This window comes from Penicillium citrinum (assembly GCF_028827155.1).
Source record: "Penicillium citrinum strain IBT 23319 chromosome Unknown utg000002l:1.0-3833315.0:1.0-3834789.0, whole genome shotgun sequence".
NCBI lineage: Eukaryota > Fungi > Ascomycota > Eurotiomycetes > Eurotiales > Aspergillaceae > Penicillium > Penicillium citrinum.
The window spans coordinates 3233807-3251611 of record NW_026622687.1 but is presented as its reverse complement, the minus strand read 5'-3'; the positions used below and the strand labels follow the sequence as shown (position 1 = coordinate 3251611).

The 17805-nt window shown below is 47.2% G+C and overlaps 8 protein-coding genes across 8 annotated transcripts; 4 read left to right on the top strand and 4 right to left on the bottom strand.

Annotated features, from left to right (window-relative positions):
* Positions 1–162: 162 nt before the first annotated feature.
* N7469_003036 (aldo/keto reductase) lies at positions 163–1176 on the top strand (the record flags this gene model as incomplete). The annotated part of the gene is made up of 1 exon (XM_056641956.1): positions 163–1176. The coding sequence occupies one exon, from the start codon at positions 163–165 to the stop codon at positions 1174–1176; it is 1014 nt and encodes a 337-aa protein (XP_056504450.1).
* Positions 1177–1621: 445 nt separating this feature from the next.
* N7469_003035 (putative quinol monooxygenase) lies at positions 1622–2071 on the top strand (the record flags this gene model as incomplete). The annotated part of the gene is made up of 3 exons (XM_056641955.1): positions 1622–1806; positions 1865–1892; positions 1946–2071. The coding sequence occupies 3 exons, from the start codon at positions 1622–1624 to the stop codon at positions 2069–2071; spliced, it is 339 nt and encodes a 112-aa protein (XP_056504449.1).
* Positions 2072–2745: 674 nt separating this feature from the next.
* Positions 2746–5027, bottom strand: N7469_003034 (polynucleotide adenylyltransferase; the record flags this gene model as incomplete). The annotated part of the gene is made up of 8 exons (XM_056641954.1): positions 2746–2814; positions 2949–3069; positions 3121–3235; positions 3285–3894; positions 3948–4159; positions 4222–4596; positions 4658–4806; positions 4879–5027. The coding sequence occupies 8 exons, from the start codon at positions 5025–5027 to the stop codon at positions 2746–2748; spliced, it is 1800 nt and encodes a 599-aa protein (XP_056504448.1).
* A 404-nt stretch (positions 5028–5431) lies between these two features.
* On the bottom strand, positions 5432–6861 carry N7469_003033 (homoserine acetyltransferase family protein; the record flags this gene model as incomplete). The annotated part of the gene is made up of 6 exons (XM_056641953.1): positions 5432–5574; positions 5628–5707; positions 5773–5920; positions 5976–6085; positions 6155–6656; positions 6717–6861. The coding sequence occupies 6 exons, from the start codon at positions 6859–6861 to the stop codon at positions 5432–5434; spliced, it is 1128 nt and encodes a 375-aa protein (XP_056504447.1).
* Positions 6862–7174: 313 nt separating this feature from the next.
* Positions 7175–7960, bottom strand: N7469_003032 (flavin reductase family protein; the record flags this gene model as incomplete). The annotated part of the gene is made up of 1 exon (XM_056641952.1): positions 7175–7960. The coding sequence occupies one exon, from the start codon at positions 7958–7960 to the stop codon at positions 7175–7177; it is 786 nt and encodes a 261-aa protein (XP_056504446.1).
* A 2151-nt stretch (positions 7961–10111) lies between these two features.
* On the top strand, positions 10112–13640 carry N7469_003031 (Zn(II)2Cys6 transcription factor; the record flags this gene model as incomplete). Its single annotated transcript, XM_056641951.1, has 6 exons — positions 10112–10140; positions 10232–10281; positions 10420–10740; positions 10829–11020; positions 11091–12878; positions 12943–13640. The coding sequence occupies 6 exons, from the start codon at positions 10112–10114 to the stop codon at positions 13638–13640; spliced, it is 3078 nt and encodes a 1025-aa protein (XP_056504445.1).
* Positions 13641–14272: 632 nt separating this feature from the next.
* N7469_003030 (uncharacterized protein) lies at positions 14273–16543 on the top strand (the record flags this gene model as incomplete). Its single annotated transcript, XM_056641950.1, has 1 exon — positions 14273–16543. One exon carries the CDS (start codon positions 14273–14275, stop codon positions 16541–16543), a length of 2271 nt encoding a protein of 756 aa, XP_056504444.1.
* Positions 16544–17295: 752 nt separating this feature from the next.
* Positions 17296–17752, bottom strand: N7469_003029 (uncharacterized protein; the record flags this gene model as incomplete). The annotated part of the gene is made up of 2 exons (XM_056641949.1): positions 17296–17538; positions 17594–17752. 2 exons carry the CDS (start codon positions 17750–17752, stop codon positions 17296–17298), a joined length of 402 nt encoding a protein of 133 aa, XP_056504443.1.
* Between the last annotated feature and the right edge of the window lie 53 nt (positions 17753–17805).

Below are 17805 nucleotides of genomic sequence, written 5' to 3'. Positions count from 1 at the left end.
ATCACTCAAGTGGCCGACATTCAGCCGATGTCAGACCATAAATCCATAAATGGTCGACATTCACCACTCATAGGGACTAAATACTAACCCAAAATGCATCCGAAGCATCCAAACATCAATTCCCATCCTCAAGATGCCCCGATTGCACCCCTGTATCCAAAAATGCAGTACCAAAGACTGGGTAATAGTGGGCTGAAGGTATCTCGCATAATCCTGGGTTGCATGACCTACGGAAACCCAAATTGGGAGGGCTCTCCTTGGGTTATGGATGAAGAAGAGTCCCTTCCACTGCTCAAACGAGCATATGACCTTGGAATTAACACATTCGACACGGCGAACACGTATTCCAATGGGGCTTCCGAAACAATCATCGGGAAAGCCCTTGAAAGATATTCCATCCCGCGCAGCAGGGTAGTTATAATGACAAAACTTTACTACCCTGTTCTCGAGGATGATCCTGACGCACGTCCCAATCCAGCAATCAATGACGGCCCCTTGGTAAATCAGATGGGCTTGAGTCGCAAGCATATCTTCGATGCAGTGGACGGTTCCCTTCGGCGGCTGAACTCAGATTACATCGATGTATTACAACTGCATCGACTAGATCGAGAAACCTCCCCCGAAGAGATTATGCGAGCACTTCATGACCTCGTCCAGATGGGTAAGGTCCGATACTTGGGTGCATCAAGTATGCACTGCTGGGAATTCGCACGACTTCAATATACAGCGAAAATGAAAAACTGGACACCATTTATCAGTATGCAAGGATTATACAATCTACTATATCGGGAAGAAGAGCGAGAGATGAACCCATTCTGCGACGCAGAGGGTGTTGGCCTTATTCCGTGGAGTCCGCTGGCACGAGGCCTCCTGGCGCGCCCTTGGCAGGAAAAGTCATCGCGAGGAGAGCAGGATCAGAAAACCAAGCGCTGGTTTGTGAGTGATCATAATGAAGTGATTGTGGGCCGGGTCCATTCTTTGGCTATGGTAAAAGGTTGTGGGATGAGTTCAATTGCGATGGCGTGGTTGTTAAAGAAAGGTGCTTGCCCTATTGTAGGGCTAAACAACATTCAGCGGATTGAAGCTGCAATGGAGACACTTGAGGTGGAACTGACTGATGAAGAAGTTGTATTCTTGGAAGAACCATACCAGGCTTTAGCGGTGCAAGCAATATGACAGGCAATTTTGAGATCTTTCTTATGAGACAAAGAATGATGAATGAAGCCGAATATTCGACAGAAAGGGCAAAGTGTATGGAAAATTCAAGCATACGCCTGTATTCCACCAAATTTGGTCTTCCATCCAGTATTAGACCTTAAACAGCAAAGTGAACCCCATAGTCTCTTCCACGAGTGTACAGACTAGTGTGCTAGTGCTTATATGGGACTATGGCGTCTAGCCAGCCTCGTCATTCAATGTAAGTATTAAAAATCAATCATCTAGATTGCGAAAGCCCTCCTCGAGTTTCCGTTATCTCCGGGACCTCTGTGATTTTGTGAATTTCGGCCCCAATTGCAAATTGTTTTAAATGGTCAACACTGCCTGAACAAGTCCCAAACTTTTTATATCCTAGTTGATACCAGTACTTCGAACCTGCCAATCTATCATTCGTGCTTTCAAAATGGCCTCTTCTGATCCTGGGACTAGCTTTCACGTCACGGTGCATATTGACCCTGCAAATGTCCCCAGATTCTTCGAGCTCTTCAAGCGAGTATACGATGCTGTGATCGCTGAGCCTGAGTGTCGCTTTTTCGAGGTTTATCAGTCTCCCAATGACCCAGGCACACTGCATTGGGTTGAAAATTGGTAAGGCAACTAAAAGTTCTTCGAAATTGATGGACATGCTAACATTTGGATCCGTTAGGGCTGCGTCGACAGAATGGTTTTTATCCGTGAGTTTAGGGTTTCATAGATCTCTGAAACTTCTCTACTAACCCGTAAACAGCATCAAGCAAAAAAGGACTATTACAAGGAATATCTTATGGAAACGGAGGCTATGTTTGTCAAACCTCGTGAATTCCAGATTTATAATCGTCTTGGTGCTCCGTACTATATGGTCAAGGATCATTGACAAAACGAACAGAACACCGAACATGCACTGTTACCACCACAACACTATAGCCCCTTCGCAATGATTTATTTATTGAAATTATCCATCATGATCTGGCAATTCATGTGCCGCCTGGGCAGTCATTATACCACGTAATAGACTCCATGGTAATCGCTGAGTATACGGCAATTCATAGTATTGTAGTTTTCGCTATACAATTCAACAATCTTCGATTAGACTATGCTAAGCTATAGGTAAGATGATCGAAAGCAGTACTAAGCGAGAGGTGGCTCAGTTTGAAAGTACATACCGAAAAGACAAGACTACTTCGGCATTCATAGAGTGACAACGAAAATGAAACCCAACTTTGAAGATGGGGGGAGCAGGTGAAATCAGTAAACTTGGGGGATCTCTTTAGTCTTTGCCGAGGAGAAAAAACCTCTAGTATAATCGCCAGACCTGCGAGAACAACATGTGAAGGAGGAGTAAGTAGAATAACCAACCTTGTGTCCCGAGCCAATCACCGCGACAACAGCCTCGACTGGTGAGATTCATTTATCGGATTCACAGGTGTCTTCAATATATTACAAAGCGGAGGACCTGCCTGTTGTACGTGCAGATTGCATTCCTGTGTGAATTTTGCAAATGGGGCCCAGCCCCGAAGCGAGAAAGTCGGATTGAGTTGAGACTCCCGTTCAAGCGGAAGCAGTAGCACTGGCGACATTGGACGTCACTTGACGTTTTGCCGGGCCTTGATTCGGTTCCTGTACGAGATCAAGAATTAGTGCGTCTGGCCCTCGGTATCCTGAAAATTTTATTGCGCCTGATATGGATGGGCGAGTTCGAGTATCGGTGGCTTGCCAAGTCAGGTCCCCCTCACTCTCTTTAGTTGACTTACGTCCAACTCGTTGTTGTTGCGTTTCTGGCCAGCAATGTCGACGTTCTTTTTGACGACTTTTTTCATCGGCTTCTTTGGTCGAACTTCACCGGGTTGGAAGACATCATCGGGCAAGTCAAAGCTAGAAACAATCAGAATCAAAAGCGCCCCATCCTACCGTCACAAAACTTACTTGCGAACATGGGTAATTGAAAGGTCGTGGACATCCTGTAAGTAGCCAGGCCATGATGTGCAGGTCGATTTGAAGATATTAGCATCAGCCGAAATATCCAGAGACCGTGGGGCACCTAGTGAAATTAGAATATGAACTCAACAAGGGTATAGAGAATATCATACCTGGCTCAAGCTGGTTCAGCTCCAAACCAATGTAGTAAGAAGTAGTGTAAACATTCTGGGATTCAGTGTCTGGCTTTTGCTCTGCAGGGTCTGGTGCTTGCGCATTTTCAACCCCATTCTCCGCTGCGGCTTGATGAGCGGCGTCTTTGGTCTCATCGGTCGTCTCGGTGGTCGTTCCTTTGGCCTGATACAGTGTGGATCCATTCTTGACGGCTTCCATTTCCTGTGGACTGGAAACCAGATGGGTTCTCTCGAAGCCCTTTGGGAAGGGATGTGCAACAGCGATAATTGCTTTCCGATCAAGTGCGCCAACCAGGTGACGTAACTTGGATTCGACAAGGCCAGACCAGACTGCTTCGGCTTCCTTGGTCTTACTCGTCGCGGTGATGTTCAAGTAGTACTTGTATGCTTGGGTGAAAAATGTGTGTCGAGCGAACAAATCGTTCCACGAATTTTGTTTGGTGAAGATCTTGTCTACGATGTCGCCGCCTCGAGCCAGCTCACGAAGAATGACAGCCTTGGTCGACATAGAGATGTTGTGTGTAGCGCACATGGAAGGGTAGGCAGGGGTGATAATAGGCATTAAATGGAATCGATCGCCGTGATAAATCTGACAGTTTGTGTTAACGGATGTTGACTGCCAAGGGGGATGAGCTGCCTTACCTTTGGGTTCCAAACTTTCATTTGCAGGGGACCGTCCTCAATCTGCTTCAAGAGTACCGGTTGTGGCCATGCCCACTTGTTCATGATTCTGAAGAACTTCCCGACGATGACAGAACCGGTTGCTTGGGGGTATAACTGACAAACTCGCGCCACTAACATAGCCCATGCAACACCTCCGGGGAAACCAACAATATTCGAGTAGATTGCACGACCTAGTTCAGAGAACACATTGTTAGATCACGGGTCACGCATCGGCGAGTATGTTCCGACTTACGTTGAGCCCAGAGCTTGATTGCTCGTAATGCAAGACGGAAGGTTTTTTGCTGAGGAACCAGTTCCAAAATTTCGTCGGTAACACGAGTTCCATTCAGTGATCGCACCTCGAACTCGTCAAGTCCCCGAAGGTAGTCATTGTTCTTGAGATCCAAATTCATGGGGACAGATGAGACAACCAATCGCGCAAAGATCAGATCTATACTGATTCCCGAAATCTCTAGTTTTATGATGGGAACGAAGGCGTCCGGAACAGGTGTCATTTTTTCAATTGCACCTTGGGGTGCGATCTTTTCAAGAACTGGAGGGAAATCAGAGAAGAAGTCATCGCGAACGACATGTTTCGGGCCGACCACTAGGGTATCAATATCGGATCCTATTACCACAACGTAATTAGTGATTTCCCTCAAGCAAGATATAATGGATATCCAACTTACCTGGTCCATAAACACCCAGCCTGTAACTACCATAAGGAAAGATTTTGCCTCCAGCAGCCTCTACAGCAGCCTGGGAAAGCCCTTTCTTGCGACTGACGACCTTGACAAACTCGAGCGCGACGCGCTGAAGGAGTTGGAGAATTTGCTTTCTATAATCTCGTGATCAGCCCCTCGGCCCCATTTGTCACTATGAAGCCATGTTCTCAGCGATAGTCACGCACCTCCGTTCTGTCTCCGCGGGCAACTCGAAGTTATTCTGAGCCTTCAATTCGGCTATGAGATCATCGTTGGCAGCCAGTTCATCTTGAGTCGGCAAAACGGTGGAAATCGGAGGGGTGACGCCCCACTGTCGAGTTGGAGGCGTGGCCATTATGATTGTACGAGGGAAGAGTAAGTGTGTTCAATCGCCGTATAGCTTTGCGACGAAGATAGGGATTAGATAACGGTAGGGCTCGAATGGGAATCGACGTCACGATCGCGTGATGGTAGGAGCACGGGAATACGATAAGAACAACAAAGTTGAAAGAAAGGGAAAGAAGAAATTGAGGATACAATGCGACGAGAAAAGAGCGGCAAGTCAAGGAGTTGGTGATTGTCGAAAGGGCAAGACGAGTCCATCGCGGCGCTTCTGAAGGGCGCTTAGTGAGCGTCACATGATCCTGTGTGTCGCCTGGTTAGGAAGGACTTGAATGCCTGACCGCCTGATATCGAACTATATCTACTAAGTAGAAGACAAAGTGGAAGGAATTTCAAATTCAACACTAATAGAGTAATTCATTCTGAAGATACAGAAAGTCCGGCCAAGTTCCTGGCTATCCCAGTGACACGATCCGGCTGATTTTCTGCGAAAAAGCGTCCCAGTTGGCCATCCAACCATTCAACGTCTTCCTTACTATCTCCAGGTCCACCCGCCCAATCTATAAGTATATTAGAATCAGCCCACATAAATCCGGTTTAGTAGAGTACTTACGGCCCCAGATTGAAGGGAAAATATCCAACTTTCCCACACCCGGCTTCATAGAAGCAACTTCGTACTCCGAGTCTTCTGGTCTATACATAGTGTTGTCAGCATCCGCATCTCAGATACTAGCCAGATTTTCCTCTTCTCGTCTTACGGGAAATATAAATCAGTCTTGGCAGGCAGAACCAAAGTCTTCGCCTGAATCGATGCCATCGCTTTCTTGAAATCTCCATTATATGGCTCCTGTTTGGAAACATCGCCATTTTGCCAGGTTTGGATCATGACAAGCAGATTTTCGGGGTCTGTATAATCAGTGAGTCTCTTAGGAGTTTTTGCAAAGAGGATTATTATTATTACCTTTCGAGCAAGCCCATTTCTCCCAGAAATTCTGCATGAAGTCCTCGAGACTCTTGTATCCTAGTACAGTTTCATATAATTTGTGTCTGTAAAATGCTTGACTGAATCCCCTGTTTGATTCATAACTTCGTTAGCAAATATTTTCGCGGTAAGAATAGGAAAAGGGAATATCTTCTTACCATCCAGCATAAACTCTTCCCAAAGCTTTCAAGCCAACCTCCCTCTCCCGAGTAGTCCAGATTCGAACATCAGGCTGTCCCTCTGGATCTTGAACTGCCATCGAGCCCGACCCTGCCGAGCAAGTATGCTTTACTGCAAGCAGGGCACTCTTAACTCCTTCCAAAAAGACCTGATTATGTAGAGCAGTCTTTGCGGACCCACAAAACGGCACTGCTATATCCATAAACTTCGGATACTGAGTAGCCCACTGGAAAGTTTGCGCAGCACCCATAGACCATCCGACGACTGCTCGTGCGTGGGTGATACCTAGATGTTTTGTCACAAGTTCATGCTGGGCACGAACATTGTCATAGAAAGAGACTTTAGGGAAAGCAGCTGGGCTAGGCTGGTTTGAGGGTGAGGATGATTGCCCGTTTCCAAAGAGCGCGGGAACAATGATGTAGAATTTGGCTGGATTGAGAGTCTTGCCCTCTCCGATTAGCCAGAAGTTGTCGGATATCACTATACAGAGTCAGCTAACTGGCTACAGAGATACGCATATTACGCGACTCTGAAGCTTACTGCCAGAAAACCAGCTAGGGTAAATGATTGCTGGCGAACTTGGAGCCCCGAAGGTCTTGTAAGCAATATGGGCATCTGGTATCTTCTCTCCGCTTTCCAGCTCCCAGTCTCCAAGCTTGAAAGTCTCATAGTCGTCCTCTGACATGATCATGGATGTAGAAGTCGTATATTACGGTAGGATATTGAGTGCAATAGGAAAATAAGTGTCGGTGATGCCGGTGGCATTTATCAACTCGATGTAGTACTGTTGATACACAACCCCGCCACCAAAGAGTTTCTCCGCACGCGGGGGCGCTTTGCGTCGGACACTCCAAAATCCCGACTTTTGATTTATCCTTCGCAATGATATTGTAAAATCTAAGAGTATCGGTATAAATGCAGGCTGTTTGTTCTTCATGATCTATATACAAAATCACAACGCCTTCATATATACGGGTTCTCGAATGCACCTTACACCTCTAGAACTGTGGTCTAGGAATCTCAAACGCATCTGTTGTCCGACCATAAGAGATGCCACCAAGGCGACTAATAGGCTTAAGAACCTTGAGATCAATGAGGCTCTTATCCTCATCAATAGCATCTTCACGTGCCCAGAAGCGCACTCCCTCAACGATCGCCAAGACACTCGACTTCTTCCCGGGCGTGGAACGGCTCTCGAATTCCTTGGTTTCAACCAGCTTTGCCTCGACGGAGAGAATCGATTCTTTTACACGAGGCGGTTTCACCACAGATGTCTGGCCTTGTGTTAAACCGGAAGTTTCCCATTCGGACACGCCATAGGGGGCATTGATGGCGGTAGCGTTGGCGGCTTCAACAAAGTGCTCCGAGATAATATTGATGACGCACTCTCCAGTCTCATTCAAATTCTTCAATGTATCCTTTGCTTTCTCTAAAGACCCGACAAATCCCACAACAAAAAGTGGAGGGTCATGGTTGATGACCTGGGAGTAACTGAAGGGCGCCAGATTGGTGGTTTTCCCATCCAGCGACTTTGTGCTGATAAGAGCGATAGGCCGAGGCACCATGCCCGAGATCAGAAGCTTATAATTCGACGCGACAGGGCGACCTTCTTCATTGGGATCAATTTCGACATGATCTTTCTTCAGACTCTCGCCACCATCATTGGCACCATCGCCATTCTTCCACGTGGGGTTGGGTGGCTTAGAGAAAGTGACTTGGGCGTCTTGGTTGAAATCCGGGCGGGAAGCTTGGAGCTGGTCGAAATCAGGGTGTACTTTGAACATGGTCGCAGATTGACTCAAAAATCGATTGTTTGTTGGAAGAAAGAAGGATGCACAATGACGATGACTAGGGGATGTATCTATTAGCTGTTCAATGCCCGCTTCAAACGTGCTCGGCCCCGCCGGGCTTCAGATTGCAGGACAAATGAGGTGACACCAATCTCGCCACTGAACCGGTGAGGAACTCACAATGGTTGTACAAAGAGGCGTGATATATGGGTAGGAAGGAATCGAGGCATAGATAGAATTCAGCAAAGGTTCTTTTTAGTGTTTTGATAGATGAAAAAGGCAGCACGATACTTTCCTGTCCAATTGTTGCAGCGGATTGCGCGGGATTACGAAGCTTATCGCAGCTATCGAGGGACCCTAGCTGATATCCACGCACTATAACAATATATAGAGACGCACTCGTGTGCGCGAACGCTGCGATACAGCTCGAGTTGTGCGTGGCATTAATTACCGGCATTCGGGCCGAGGAACCACTACAACATGGCCGATTTAGCGAGGGGCCCAGCACTTGGACCCCGAAGTGCCGATCAGTTCTACCACCCTATGACGGAGTACTCCGAGTTCTCCAAAAATGGTAGACACCGTCTCTTTGCTGGTTTGTTGTTCATTTCATCACTTAATTCCCCCAGTAAGACGATGCAGAGGTCTCGAAGGAGGATGAGAGTTTAAATAGTAAAGTTACGATAGGTGACGGTGTACCTACTTGTATGCATAACATATCTATTTAGATTGATAGACCATGAGAGTTAAATCTTGAGTTGATAAGTAGGTTTTCATCAGCAAACAACCCTGTTTGCGGGGAACAACAATCTCTCGAATGCCACTCTGTATATCCATTTGTCGTGATTCGTACATTTTGTCTGACCCGAGAAGCGATTGCCATCTGGCTACTGGCGACAATCCGCTTCTTGGAAGGCAGTTCATGGATCTGCACTAACTTAGCCGAGCATGAGGTGTCTCTTCAAACCCATCGGAATTCATCTCCTGTGCTGATATACATCCAGTTTTACCTTCGACCACGCAGTATATTCTTAGAAATTGAAAAGCTAAGATAAAGTATACATCTTATCCATGTGCATTAGTTACCTATGGGGTGCCAGATCTGTCCATTGATCATGACTCGCGTTGGCCCGGACCTACCATAAAGTGTATTCAGTTGCTTCACAAAATGTATACGTGTATTCTTAAGCTTTATCTTAAATAGAATAGATATTGGCCACTGGAGGAATTATTGGCTAGTCATCTTTTTGTAAAATCCAGTACTCGATACTGGTATAGTTGTCAATTCTGTGGTATCCCTGTATAGTCCGAACCAATAAGATGAGATAACTGAATCAAAGCGAAATAAAGCTACTATACCTATAATAGTACTGGGTAGTACTATAATCATAGTATATATAGTATATTCTATTACATTTTTCTCCAAATGTACAGTTTCAAGTTTTTAGTAACTAGAGTTAGGTAGATGTAATTGTATACGCCCCACCGACATCCCATGACCGTCGGATCTTGAACTACGTAGTACCATACACTAGTTAGTTATAGAAAGTAATCGGTACCTGTTTCCTTTATTTGCCTTCAAGTTTTTGCTTTTGATGATTACCGATGATTATTTTATTAATACCAGCGCTCCTACATTTCACATTCAGCCCCTTCACTACCCTGGAAGAGTTCTGGAATTCTGATCCTTGTTAAGGGGCGGTCAAGTAGTGTCTGCCCCCAGATTGTTGTCATCCCTTCTTATTGGGCTCTGGGACCCCGGCTTCTTTCCCCCCTCCAACTCCCTCGTGAACATCGTGAAACTCCATGACTCGTTACTTACCCTCACCACTAACCCTCGGGCCCCAACAACCACATCCCTCATGAGATGGTCGCTACCAGATTCGCTCTACTCCCACGAGCTACTTGATTGCTTCGTCAGCCCCGGATCTTTCTAGTTCAACCCACCCTGGGGCAAGGTGGAGCTTCCACAGATTCGCCCATCCCGCTATTTTCGAACACACCATAATCCATCTCCCTCCACTGGACCCCAATGTGTGGTGATCACGGTTAATCCTCTTTGCTCGTCATGAGCCCCCCCGTCTCCCAAGAAAAAAGCTGGTGGCAGCTCTTCTGCACCGAGGCAGATTCGTTTCGTCGCCACAGATGGTCAACCCCAGAGCAAACGCCGCCGAGTGAACGCCGCGTATGTTCAGCGCACATCCCCCACCCCACAAATCACACCCTCTGGAGTTCAGATATCTAACGGAATTTGGTCGCATTTAGCTGTTTGACCTGTCGCCGTCGCAAAATCCGCTGTTCCGGAGAGCAACCAGGTACGTTGCGATTCTTCTTCTTTTTTCCCCCATTGTTCTCTCTTTTCCTTTTGAGTTGATATATCAGTTGCTCCACGGAGGGGGACCTCCGCATTTTCAAAACTCTACACTCGCTAACCGTGACTCTTCCTGATATAGTTTGCAAGACTTGCTCCGACTATAAACATGTCTGTCTGGGTTATACCGAGTCCACCGCTCACTTGCGATCTCACTCCGATTCCGCATCACGGGCTCCGCCGATTTCCTCCCTCGCTAGCGGGAATGAGGCCAACCAACAAAACTCTCGTGCCGTCGAGAGCTGTTCACCAGAGCCTACACATCCACCTGCGCGATATCAAAAACAGGAAAAATCTCCGCAGGGTTCAAAGGATTTAGATCTCAAGGATGGCAGTTCCAGGGATACCTCGACTCGGACAAAAACAGAAGACTCACAGCTGGCTGGTGACAGCCCGGAGAGCAGTAGGTCCAGACATGTGTGGCGAAGGACACTTCGTTGCTTTAATTCGACTTCTTGGTATCATCATGCTGATTTTGAGTTTCTATCTAGGTCGTACCTCTATGAGCTCCAATAGTCGCACTCATGTCCCATATTTTCGTTACTTCGGACCAACTGCTATCGTTCCGGGCTTCAAACAAATGGTTGGCCGCTCTCGGACTCATCGACGTACGCAATATCTAACTGATTCCAAGGTTGTACAAGTCCGGGGATCGCGCAAAAGCAACCCTTCCATGTCTTCGGGTGAGTCTCACACCACAGCCCTCCACGTCTCAAAACAATCATGTAGACTCATTCTTTCCTCATTTGTCAGCAGATTCTCTGTCTCCTTTGAGAAGTCCTAGACCTTTAGATACACCTGCTCGGGCTGCACCTCCCCCGGCAGATGAACGCGACAGCCGTGATGCTAATAACATACCATTTTACGACCGTGACGATACCCTTCCCGTTCCCAATTTAGTCACTCATCTTTGCGAATTGTTTTTTACCCATCTTGGCTGCAGCTTTCCTTTTCTACAACGAGATCGTTTTCTCAATGACCTAAATGAGAAAAAGGTGGACACGATGTTAGTTGACGCCGTCTGCTCCTTAGCGGCCAGGTTCTCTCCACATCCGCTCTTATCTCCTCCCCAGGCACCCCCCATCGACCACTCTCAACTGCCTGATGCTGACGTCAATCTTTGGGACCGAGGCCTGCCGTTCGCCCAGCGGGCAAGCAGTGCTCTAGTCGACGTATTGTCATGTCCGACACTCTCCGCCGTTCAGGCATGTCTGCTGCTGGCTTACGAGCAATTTGGGTCCAATCATGATAGTGGTCTCTGGATGTATCTGGGTATTTCGATTCGTATGGCGCAGGACCTGGGTCTGCAAAAGCACCAGGGCCTTAAACACAATTACGGTCAAAAAGGCGTTACACCGAAGGAAGTCATGACTGGACAAGCCGGCAAGTTGAGAGAAGATCAGTATGACGATTTCGATGTTTACCAAAGCCCCAAAGGCCCACCTCCCGCCTCCGATTCCGAACGAGCCAGAGAACGGGAGCAGGTGGATTCATTCTGGAGCATCTTCTTCTTAGACCGAGTCATCTCATCAGGCACGGGGCGACCGGTGACCCTTCGGGACGAAGACATCGAACTATGCTTCCCTCTCCAGTCGGAATCGCAACTACCGAACGGGTGGCCAGCACCATTTCCACCTCTCATACGGATAATCCATCTTTACGGGCGAGTAACCGATCTTATCAACGGTATTCAGGATGTAAATCACGTAACGCCAGATACGCTCAAACAACTCGCGGGAATGGAGAGCGATCTGACCGGAATCTATCAACGACTGTCACCAAAGCTTTATTTCAATGCAGCGAACTTCCAAGCCTATGTGAAAGCGAAAGAGGGAACTAACTTTATATTGCTCCATTTCTGGTTTCACACTCTGATTGTCCTTCTCCATCAGCCTACGCTGCTGAATTCATTTGGTGGGACAATACAGCATCTGTATCCCAATAGTCGCGAGCTATCCATGTCCTCGGCCAAGACAATCGCCGACATATTATCCTTCTCGGAGCTGGTGGATGGGAAAAGCTTTATTGGAAACCCTTTCACTAGCCAGCCTATGTATATCGCTGCCTGTGCTTTTCTCATGGAAAGTGCATATTATTCGATGCCTACTTCAAGGTCTACATCTCCGCCATTACCTACGGCTCTGTTAGCCAATCAGTCGAGCGGATTCGTGATGCCCACGATGGATTCTTCACATGGACCGGAGCGAAAGTCTACTGCAAAACATATATTGCTTGCCTCAGCTGCCAGAGAGAACTACCAGCGTTGTTATAAGGCCTTGAAAGCATTGGATGCATACTGGGAGGGAACACGGTACATTCTAACTGTTCTCGATCAGAAGGCGAAAGGAATCGTCGATCCGCTTCTATACACCGCTGAGGATATGGAGAACACTACGGAAAATACACCGAACCATTCATTCACACCAGGCGAGTGGCGCGGCAGGGCAGATATGGACCTTGCTTCTGATATAGAGAGGACCCCCGGTGGTGGGAACATCCCATCCGATGGGAAATGGTCTCCAAAGTTCGATCCTAGCCAGGGTAAGCTCATTTTGTTATTCATCAGATATGCAACGCCTCTTACTAATTACACTTCTCGCTTTAGCCATTGGGTGGGCACTCACGGGAGCCACCAACTCTTCCCAACCCAATTTGAGCTTGCTCTATCAAACGCCTACGGCTCATCATGAGCACCCCGTCAGCAAAACCACTCATCCTTCCCAATATAGCCATAGTTATCCAACTCTCCCTGTGCAAGCGAATGCTGCGCAGGGCGCAACTTCTTCTTTCTCCGCGGTGGCCCCGCCCCATACGCACCCTGATCCGAATCCTACTGCATTGGCACCAGCCAACCCCAAGTATACGGCAGTGCCTCGAACAGTTAGCACTGGATCACCCTATTTCATGAGCATGACTTCTCCATTTCCAGAATCAAGCTCCGGTGCTACTGCTCCAGCGGGCTACCCTTCTAATCTTCCATCCACTCAGATGGAGAACGGCCCATCACCCTACGACTACGCGGTATCATCTGCCACTGCAGAGCACCAGCCCCATGCTCATATAGGTCCCCGAGTTGATTTACACACCCCACTGAATGCCGATTCAGGCGGTATGATGATCGAAAGTCACGACGTCGATATGAATACCCTCCAACAACAAGAATCTTTCCCTTTTACTAATGGCGAGATCCTCCCCTGGCTCGAATATCTTCCGCAAGACGTGTTAAGCTTCTTTGGAGAGAATCACAGCTTTCCTCTCATGAGTCCCGATGACACCACGCCTCACCCACACCCGCCCCCATAACGAGTCTCCTTATATTCTGTTCCAATTTTCTTTCTGGTACATATGTATTGATTGGACTGACTTTTGCATTGGTGTTGAATTTGAGCGACGGTTTTGTCTGGGCTTTTTATTACTTTGGGTGGAGTCATTTTGGGTTATTTTGACTGTGCGTTTTTATATAGATCGGTCATTGGATGTGATGGATTGAAGCCATCTTGACTTGGACTACTAGCATCAGCTCTTGCATACGTGATGCAATTTCATTAATGAGAGCATGATCTGAGACTTATGAAGATGATCTTGTGGTAATGTCGGAATGTGGATCTGGTGGAAACTGATCCACCGGGTTAGGGTACGGAGTATACGGTGAGCCGTTAGACAATGATAAGATCATCACTATGCAAGGCAACGGACTGAAGTAGCCCCGTAGACATTCAAAGACATTCACAGTACCCTTTTCAATCATAAATGAAAACATCTTCAATTAAAACAGACTCCTTTTCCCCTTTTCTGCAATATCAAATCTATCTGAAGCGCCCGTTGCCCGGCACAACCAAAGCGGTGAGCCACGTCAACATTGGACTGCGGTGTGACGATCATACCAGCCTCATCATTTCTTTCTTTGCCACGAGTATATCATAGATGTCAGCCCAATGGCCAGACTCAATGACGAGAGTCAATCCATTCCGGAGGGCAAACGCCATCCTTCCGACCAAATTCTCAGTCCACAACCCTGTGTCCCTCCAAATAAAGAGCATATACTAGCCTCCTTCGAGACATCCCACCTACAAGATAATACCGAAAGAGTCACAGACGACGAACAAATGTCTCGAGACTATGAATACCCCTCCTCATCGTCTTCAACCAGACATTCAAGCAGCGATATCTTCGGCCGAGATGTAGACGACGACCTTAACCACATGAAATCAAGAGCATCAAGTCGATCTTCCTTCTCCTCAATCCCAGCCTCAGTGCTAGTCCACCCACTTGAAAAAATAAACTCAATGCGCTCAATGAACCCCCACGAGAAAATGGCCGCGTATACAATCGAAGACGACGAGGCCCAATTTGGCGGCTTCGAAGATCCTCCCAAAAACATGAATATTCGCACCATTCGCCAACGGGAAGCTGCTTTCCGCAAACCTAGCTCCGTCCGCGCAATGCAAATGCACACAGAAGATGAAGCAGACGATGATGAATATCTCACACCGCCACGTCGACGCGGAGGAATCCGCTCGCCCGGCTCTGGCTCCGGGTCATCACCGTTGAAGCGCTCGCCCTATTATTCGCCTACGACGTCTTCGAATAAACTACCTAAACCGAAAAAAGAATACCCCCTTGTGCTATTACATTGTAATCTACTAGCACCATCACTACCTGTGCCCGGGGCAACGCTGCCCCAGAACCAGAGTATTGTCGAGGAGACTCTACCCGCAGAATATTGGAGACGATGGCGACGATTACAGGAGAAAGTTGGGTCGGGCGTTCTTCGTGACCGGGGTGTATTGATTTCCCACCCGGAGGACTTATACGATATGCTCGAAGAACGACTGTTGGAGAGCCTAGAGCTGCAGCGATCTCGACTCCACCAAGGTCATTTCTTAGGGCACGAGGAAAGTGGGCCTGGCTCTGAAGCCGAGTTTTCCGATCGAGAGGAAAGCGAAACAGATGGAGAACAAGGCGATGAGTGTCCTGACTGCGGTGGTCGTGTGCAGAGACATAGCGATAGCAATCGCAAATGGGAGATTCGCGTGTACGCGGCCAATGGGCTTATGCGTGCGGGAGCATGGGCAGCTGCTTGGAAGGAAATGGAGAAGGTTGATGTTGAGGTTGGGTTGTGGCTCCCTTCTGATGTTCGAAGGGCTTTGGCGAAGAGACTTGCCGACGAACAGACTACGCTGAAGGTTGATCTTGGTCCGAACCAAACCCAAAGTGACATCGATTATCGACGGGCCTCTGTTCAGAGTCATTCAAGGGCCAGTGTTGATCCGCGGTCATTCCAAGCTATTCCACAATCCTCAGTGGAGGTGAAGGCTGAGCAACATGTGCAAGAGCCACAGCCAGAAACCAAGCAATTTGGACGAACCAAGGAGACAGGACAGCCTCAGATCGCTCTTCACATTTTATTGTTTAATTATGTTCGCATATTGGCCAGTGACAGACGGAACATTGCCCTTTTCCTCATGAGTATAGTGGTAGTCTTCCTGGCTATCGGTACTCATCCCCAGCAGAACCAACCAGTGATCCCTGTATTCCCTAATTCCGCTGGTTTCGATCACCTGCCAAGCGCTTCAACCCAGCCTGAAAATATTCCGACTGCTATCGTGCCAGAGCCTCAGGTTTTCGCCTCCTCGCCAGCTACCTTAGTACCGCCTTCGGAAGAAATGACCTCATCTGTGGAAGCATCGGTTCCAAGTTCAAGTGTCTCAGTGTCAACAGCCGAATCCATCATTCCCTCTGCTGAGGTACTCGCTTCATCGGTAGCCATCTCAGTACCGCAACCTGAGCCAACTGTCTCTTCGCCTGAAATTGCCTCTCCATCGTCAGCAGAAGAATCTCCTTCGTCTTCTCTTACTGATGAGGAGGTGGTCCCCGTCGAACCCGAGCATGACATCTCAGAAGGCAAAATACAGCCCACGGAGGTCGCATCGAATCTACCCGCGGAAGAAGACCTCTCCACGCCAGAGAGGAGGAATGAAGATGTCTTATCCGAACCCGAGGCTGAATTCCCTGAAGCGACATTGACTATTTCTGATGCGGATAAAACGCCCATTCCGCCACTCTCTTCCTCGGAAGATGAAGCGATGCTTTCTAAGTCGATGGCAGCACCCACGTTACCAGAAGATGCAGAGGCCGAGTCAATTGAGGCTCAAAATGAGTCTCCACCTGAAGTCCAAGTCGACACTGAGCAAATTGAAGCATAAAGCAAGATTTGAGGATGATGGTTTTTTTCTTCCGTTTTCTTTATTTCCCTTAAAAGAGGTGGACAGGAACACGACATCAATTTGATCTTATGACCGGAACGATATGAGTTGAGGATTTGATTTACGTATGCTAGATATTCCCTACTTGGGCGTTTCTTTTAATGATATTTAGTCTGTTTTCTTGTATCCTTCATGTCAATATCAATGATAACTATTTGCATTATGAGTTTAGGTACGATAGCAATGTGCTTGGTTTATTGTCAGTTTGAAATGGTAACTTGTAGAACAGTCTGGCTACACTACTAGTATCCAGCAAAACCTTTCATCGTCATTTAAATCCAACAAGCCAGGTCCCGAACCAGTACATCTTATGAAGGCAAAAAAGATATTTGATTGTGGAACTCTAGCGTAATGATTGGTGCCGTTGGATAATCAACTGAATGAAAACAATCGATCTAATATGTGACTCCTTATTGACATAAATCGTGCAATACATCCAAGTTAACTATAGATAAAACTGAGAACTTAACTTAGCGAGCCAGCATATCCATAGCCAGACAGGGTAATAAGGAATAGCCAAATAATCAAGCTCAACGTATAATCTTTAGTCTCAGACGCAACTCGGAGTCTTGTCCGGTCCCTCTTCAGGAAGCACACCGTAACGTTTAAAATGACTCCTAATACGGAAGCAAATATAGCAGTCAAGGATACTGAAGGCACTAAAGAGAAAGTCAGGAGAAATATCAACTTGCTCAACCATAGAGCTGAACATACAGTAAGACCAGCACCAGAATAACAATAATTGCACCTAAAGCACGACTAGCGGTACTATGGGAACCTGCAGTACCCAAGATAGTGATAATAAATAGCGCAAACCAGAATAACGTGTCGATAATAACAAGAATTTTGTTTGCCTTTGTGCTAGCCCATCTTTTGAAGCGCTCTACGTGGGCTGTAGTCAACTGATAGGCAAGAAAGAAGGCGGATTTTATGCACTTGAGAAACAAACATTAGCATTCATTTCGACAGATTTAACTGGCTTATACTTACCACTGCAATTCCCCATGTATTTGTTCTCGTGGACGGAGTGCCTTTAATGGCTATTCGGGAAATAATCAGGATGAAAGTCACCGCTAGGAGGGATGCGATGGTTATGTCGAGGCGGAATTTATTCCTCTGGCTTGGTTCAATGGGGATTCGGAACTTCATTTCGATTTTTTTCCCTTTAAAATATTTCCACGCAGTATTTCTGTCCGTATTGT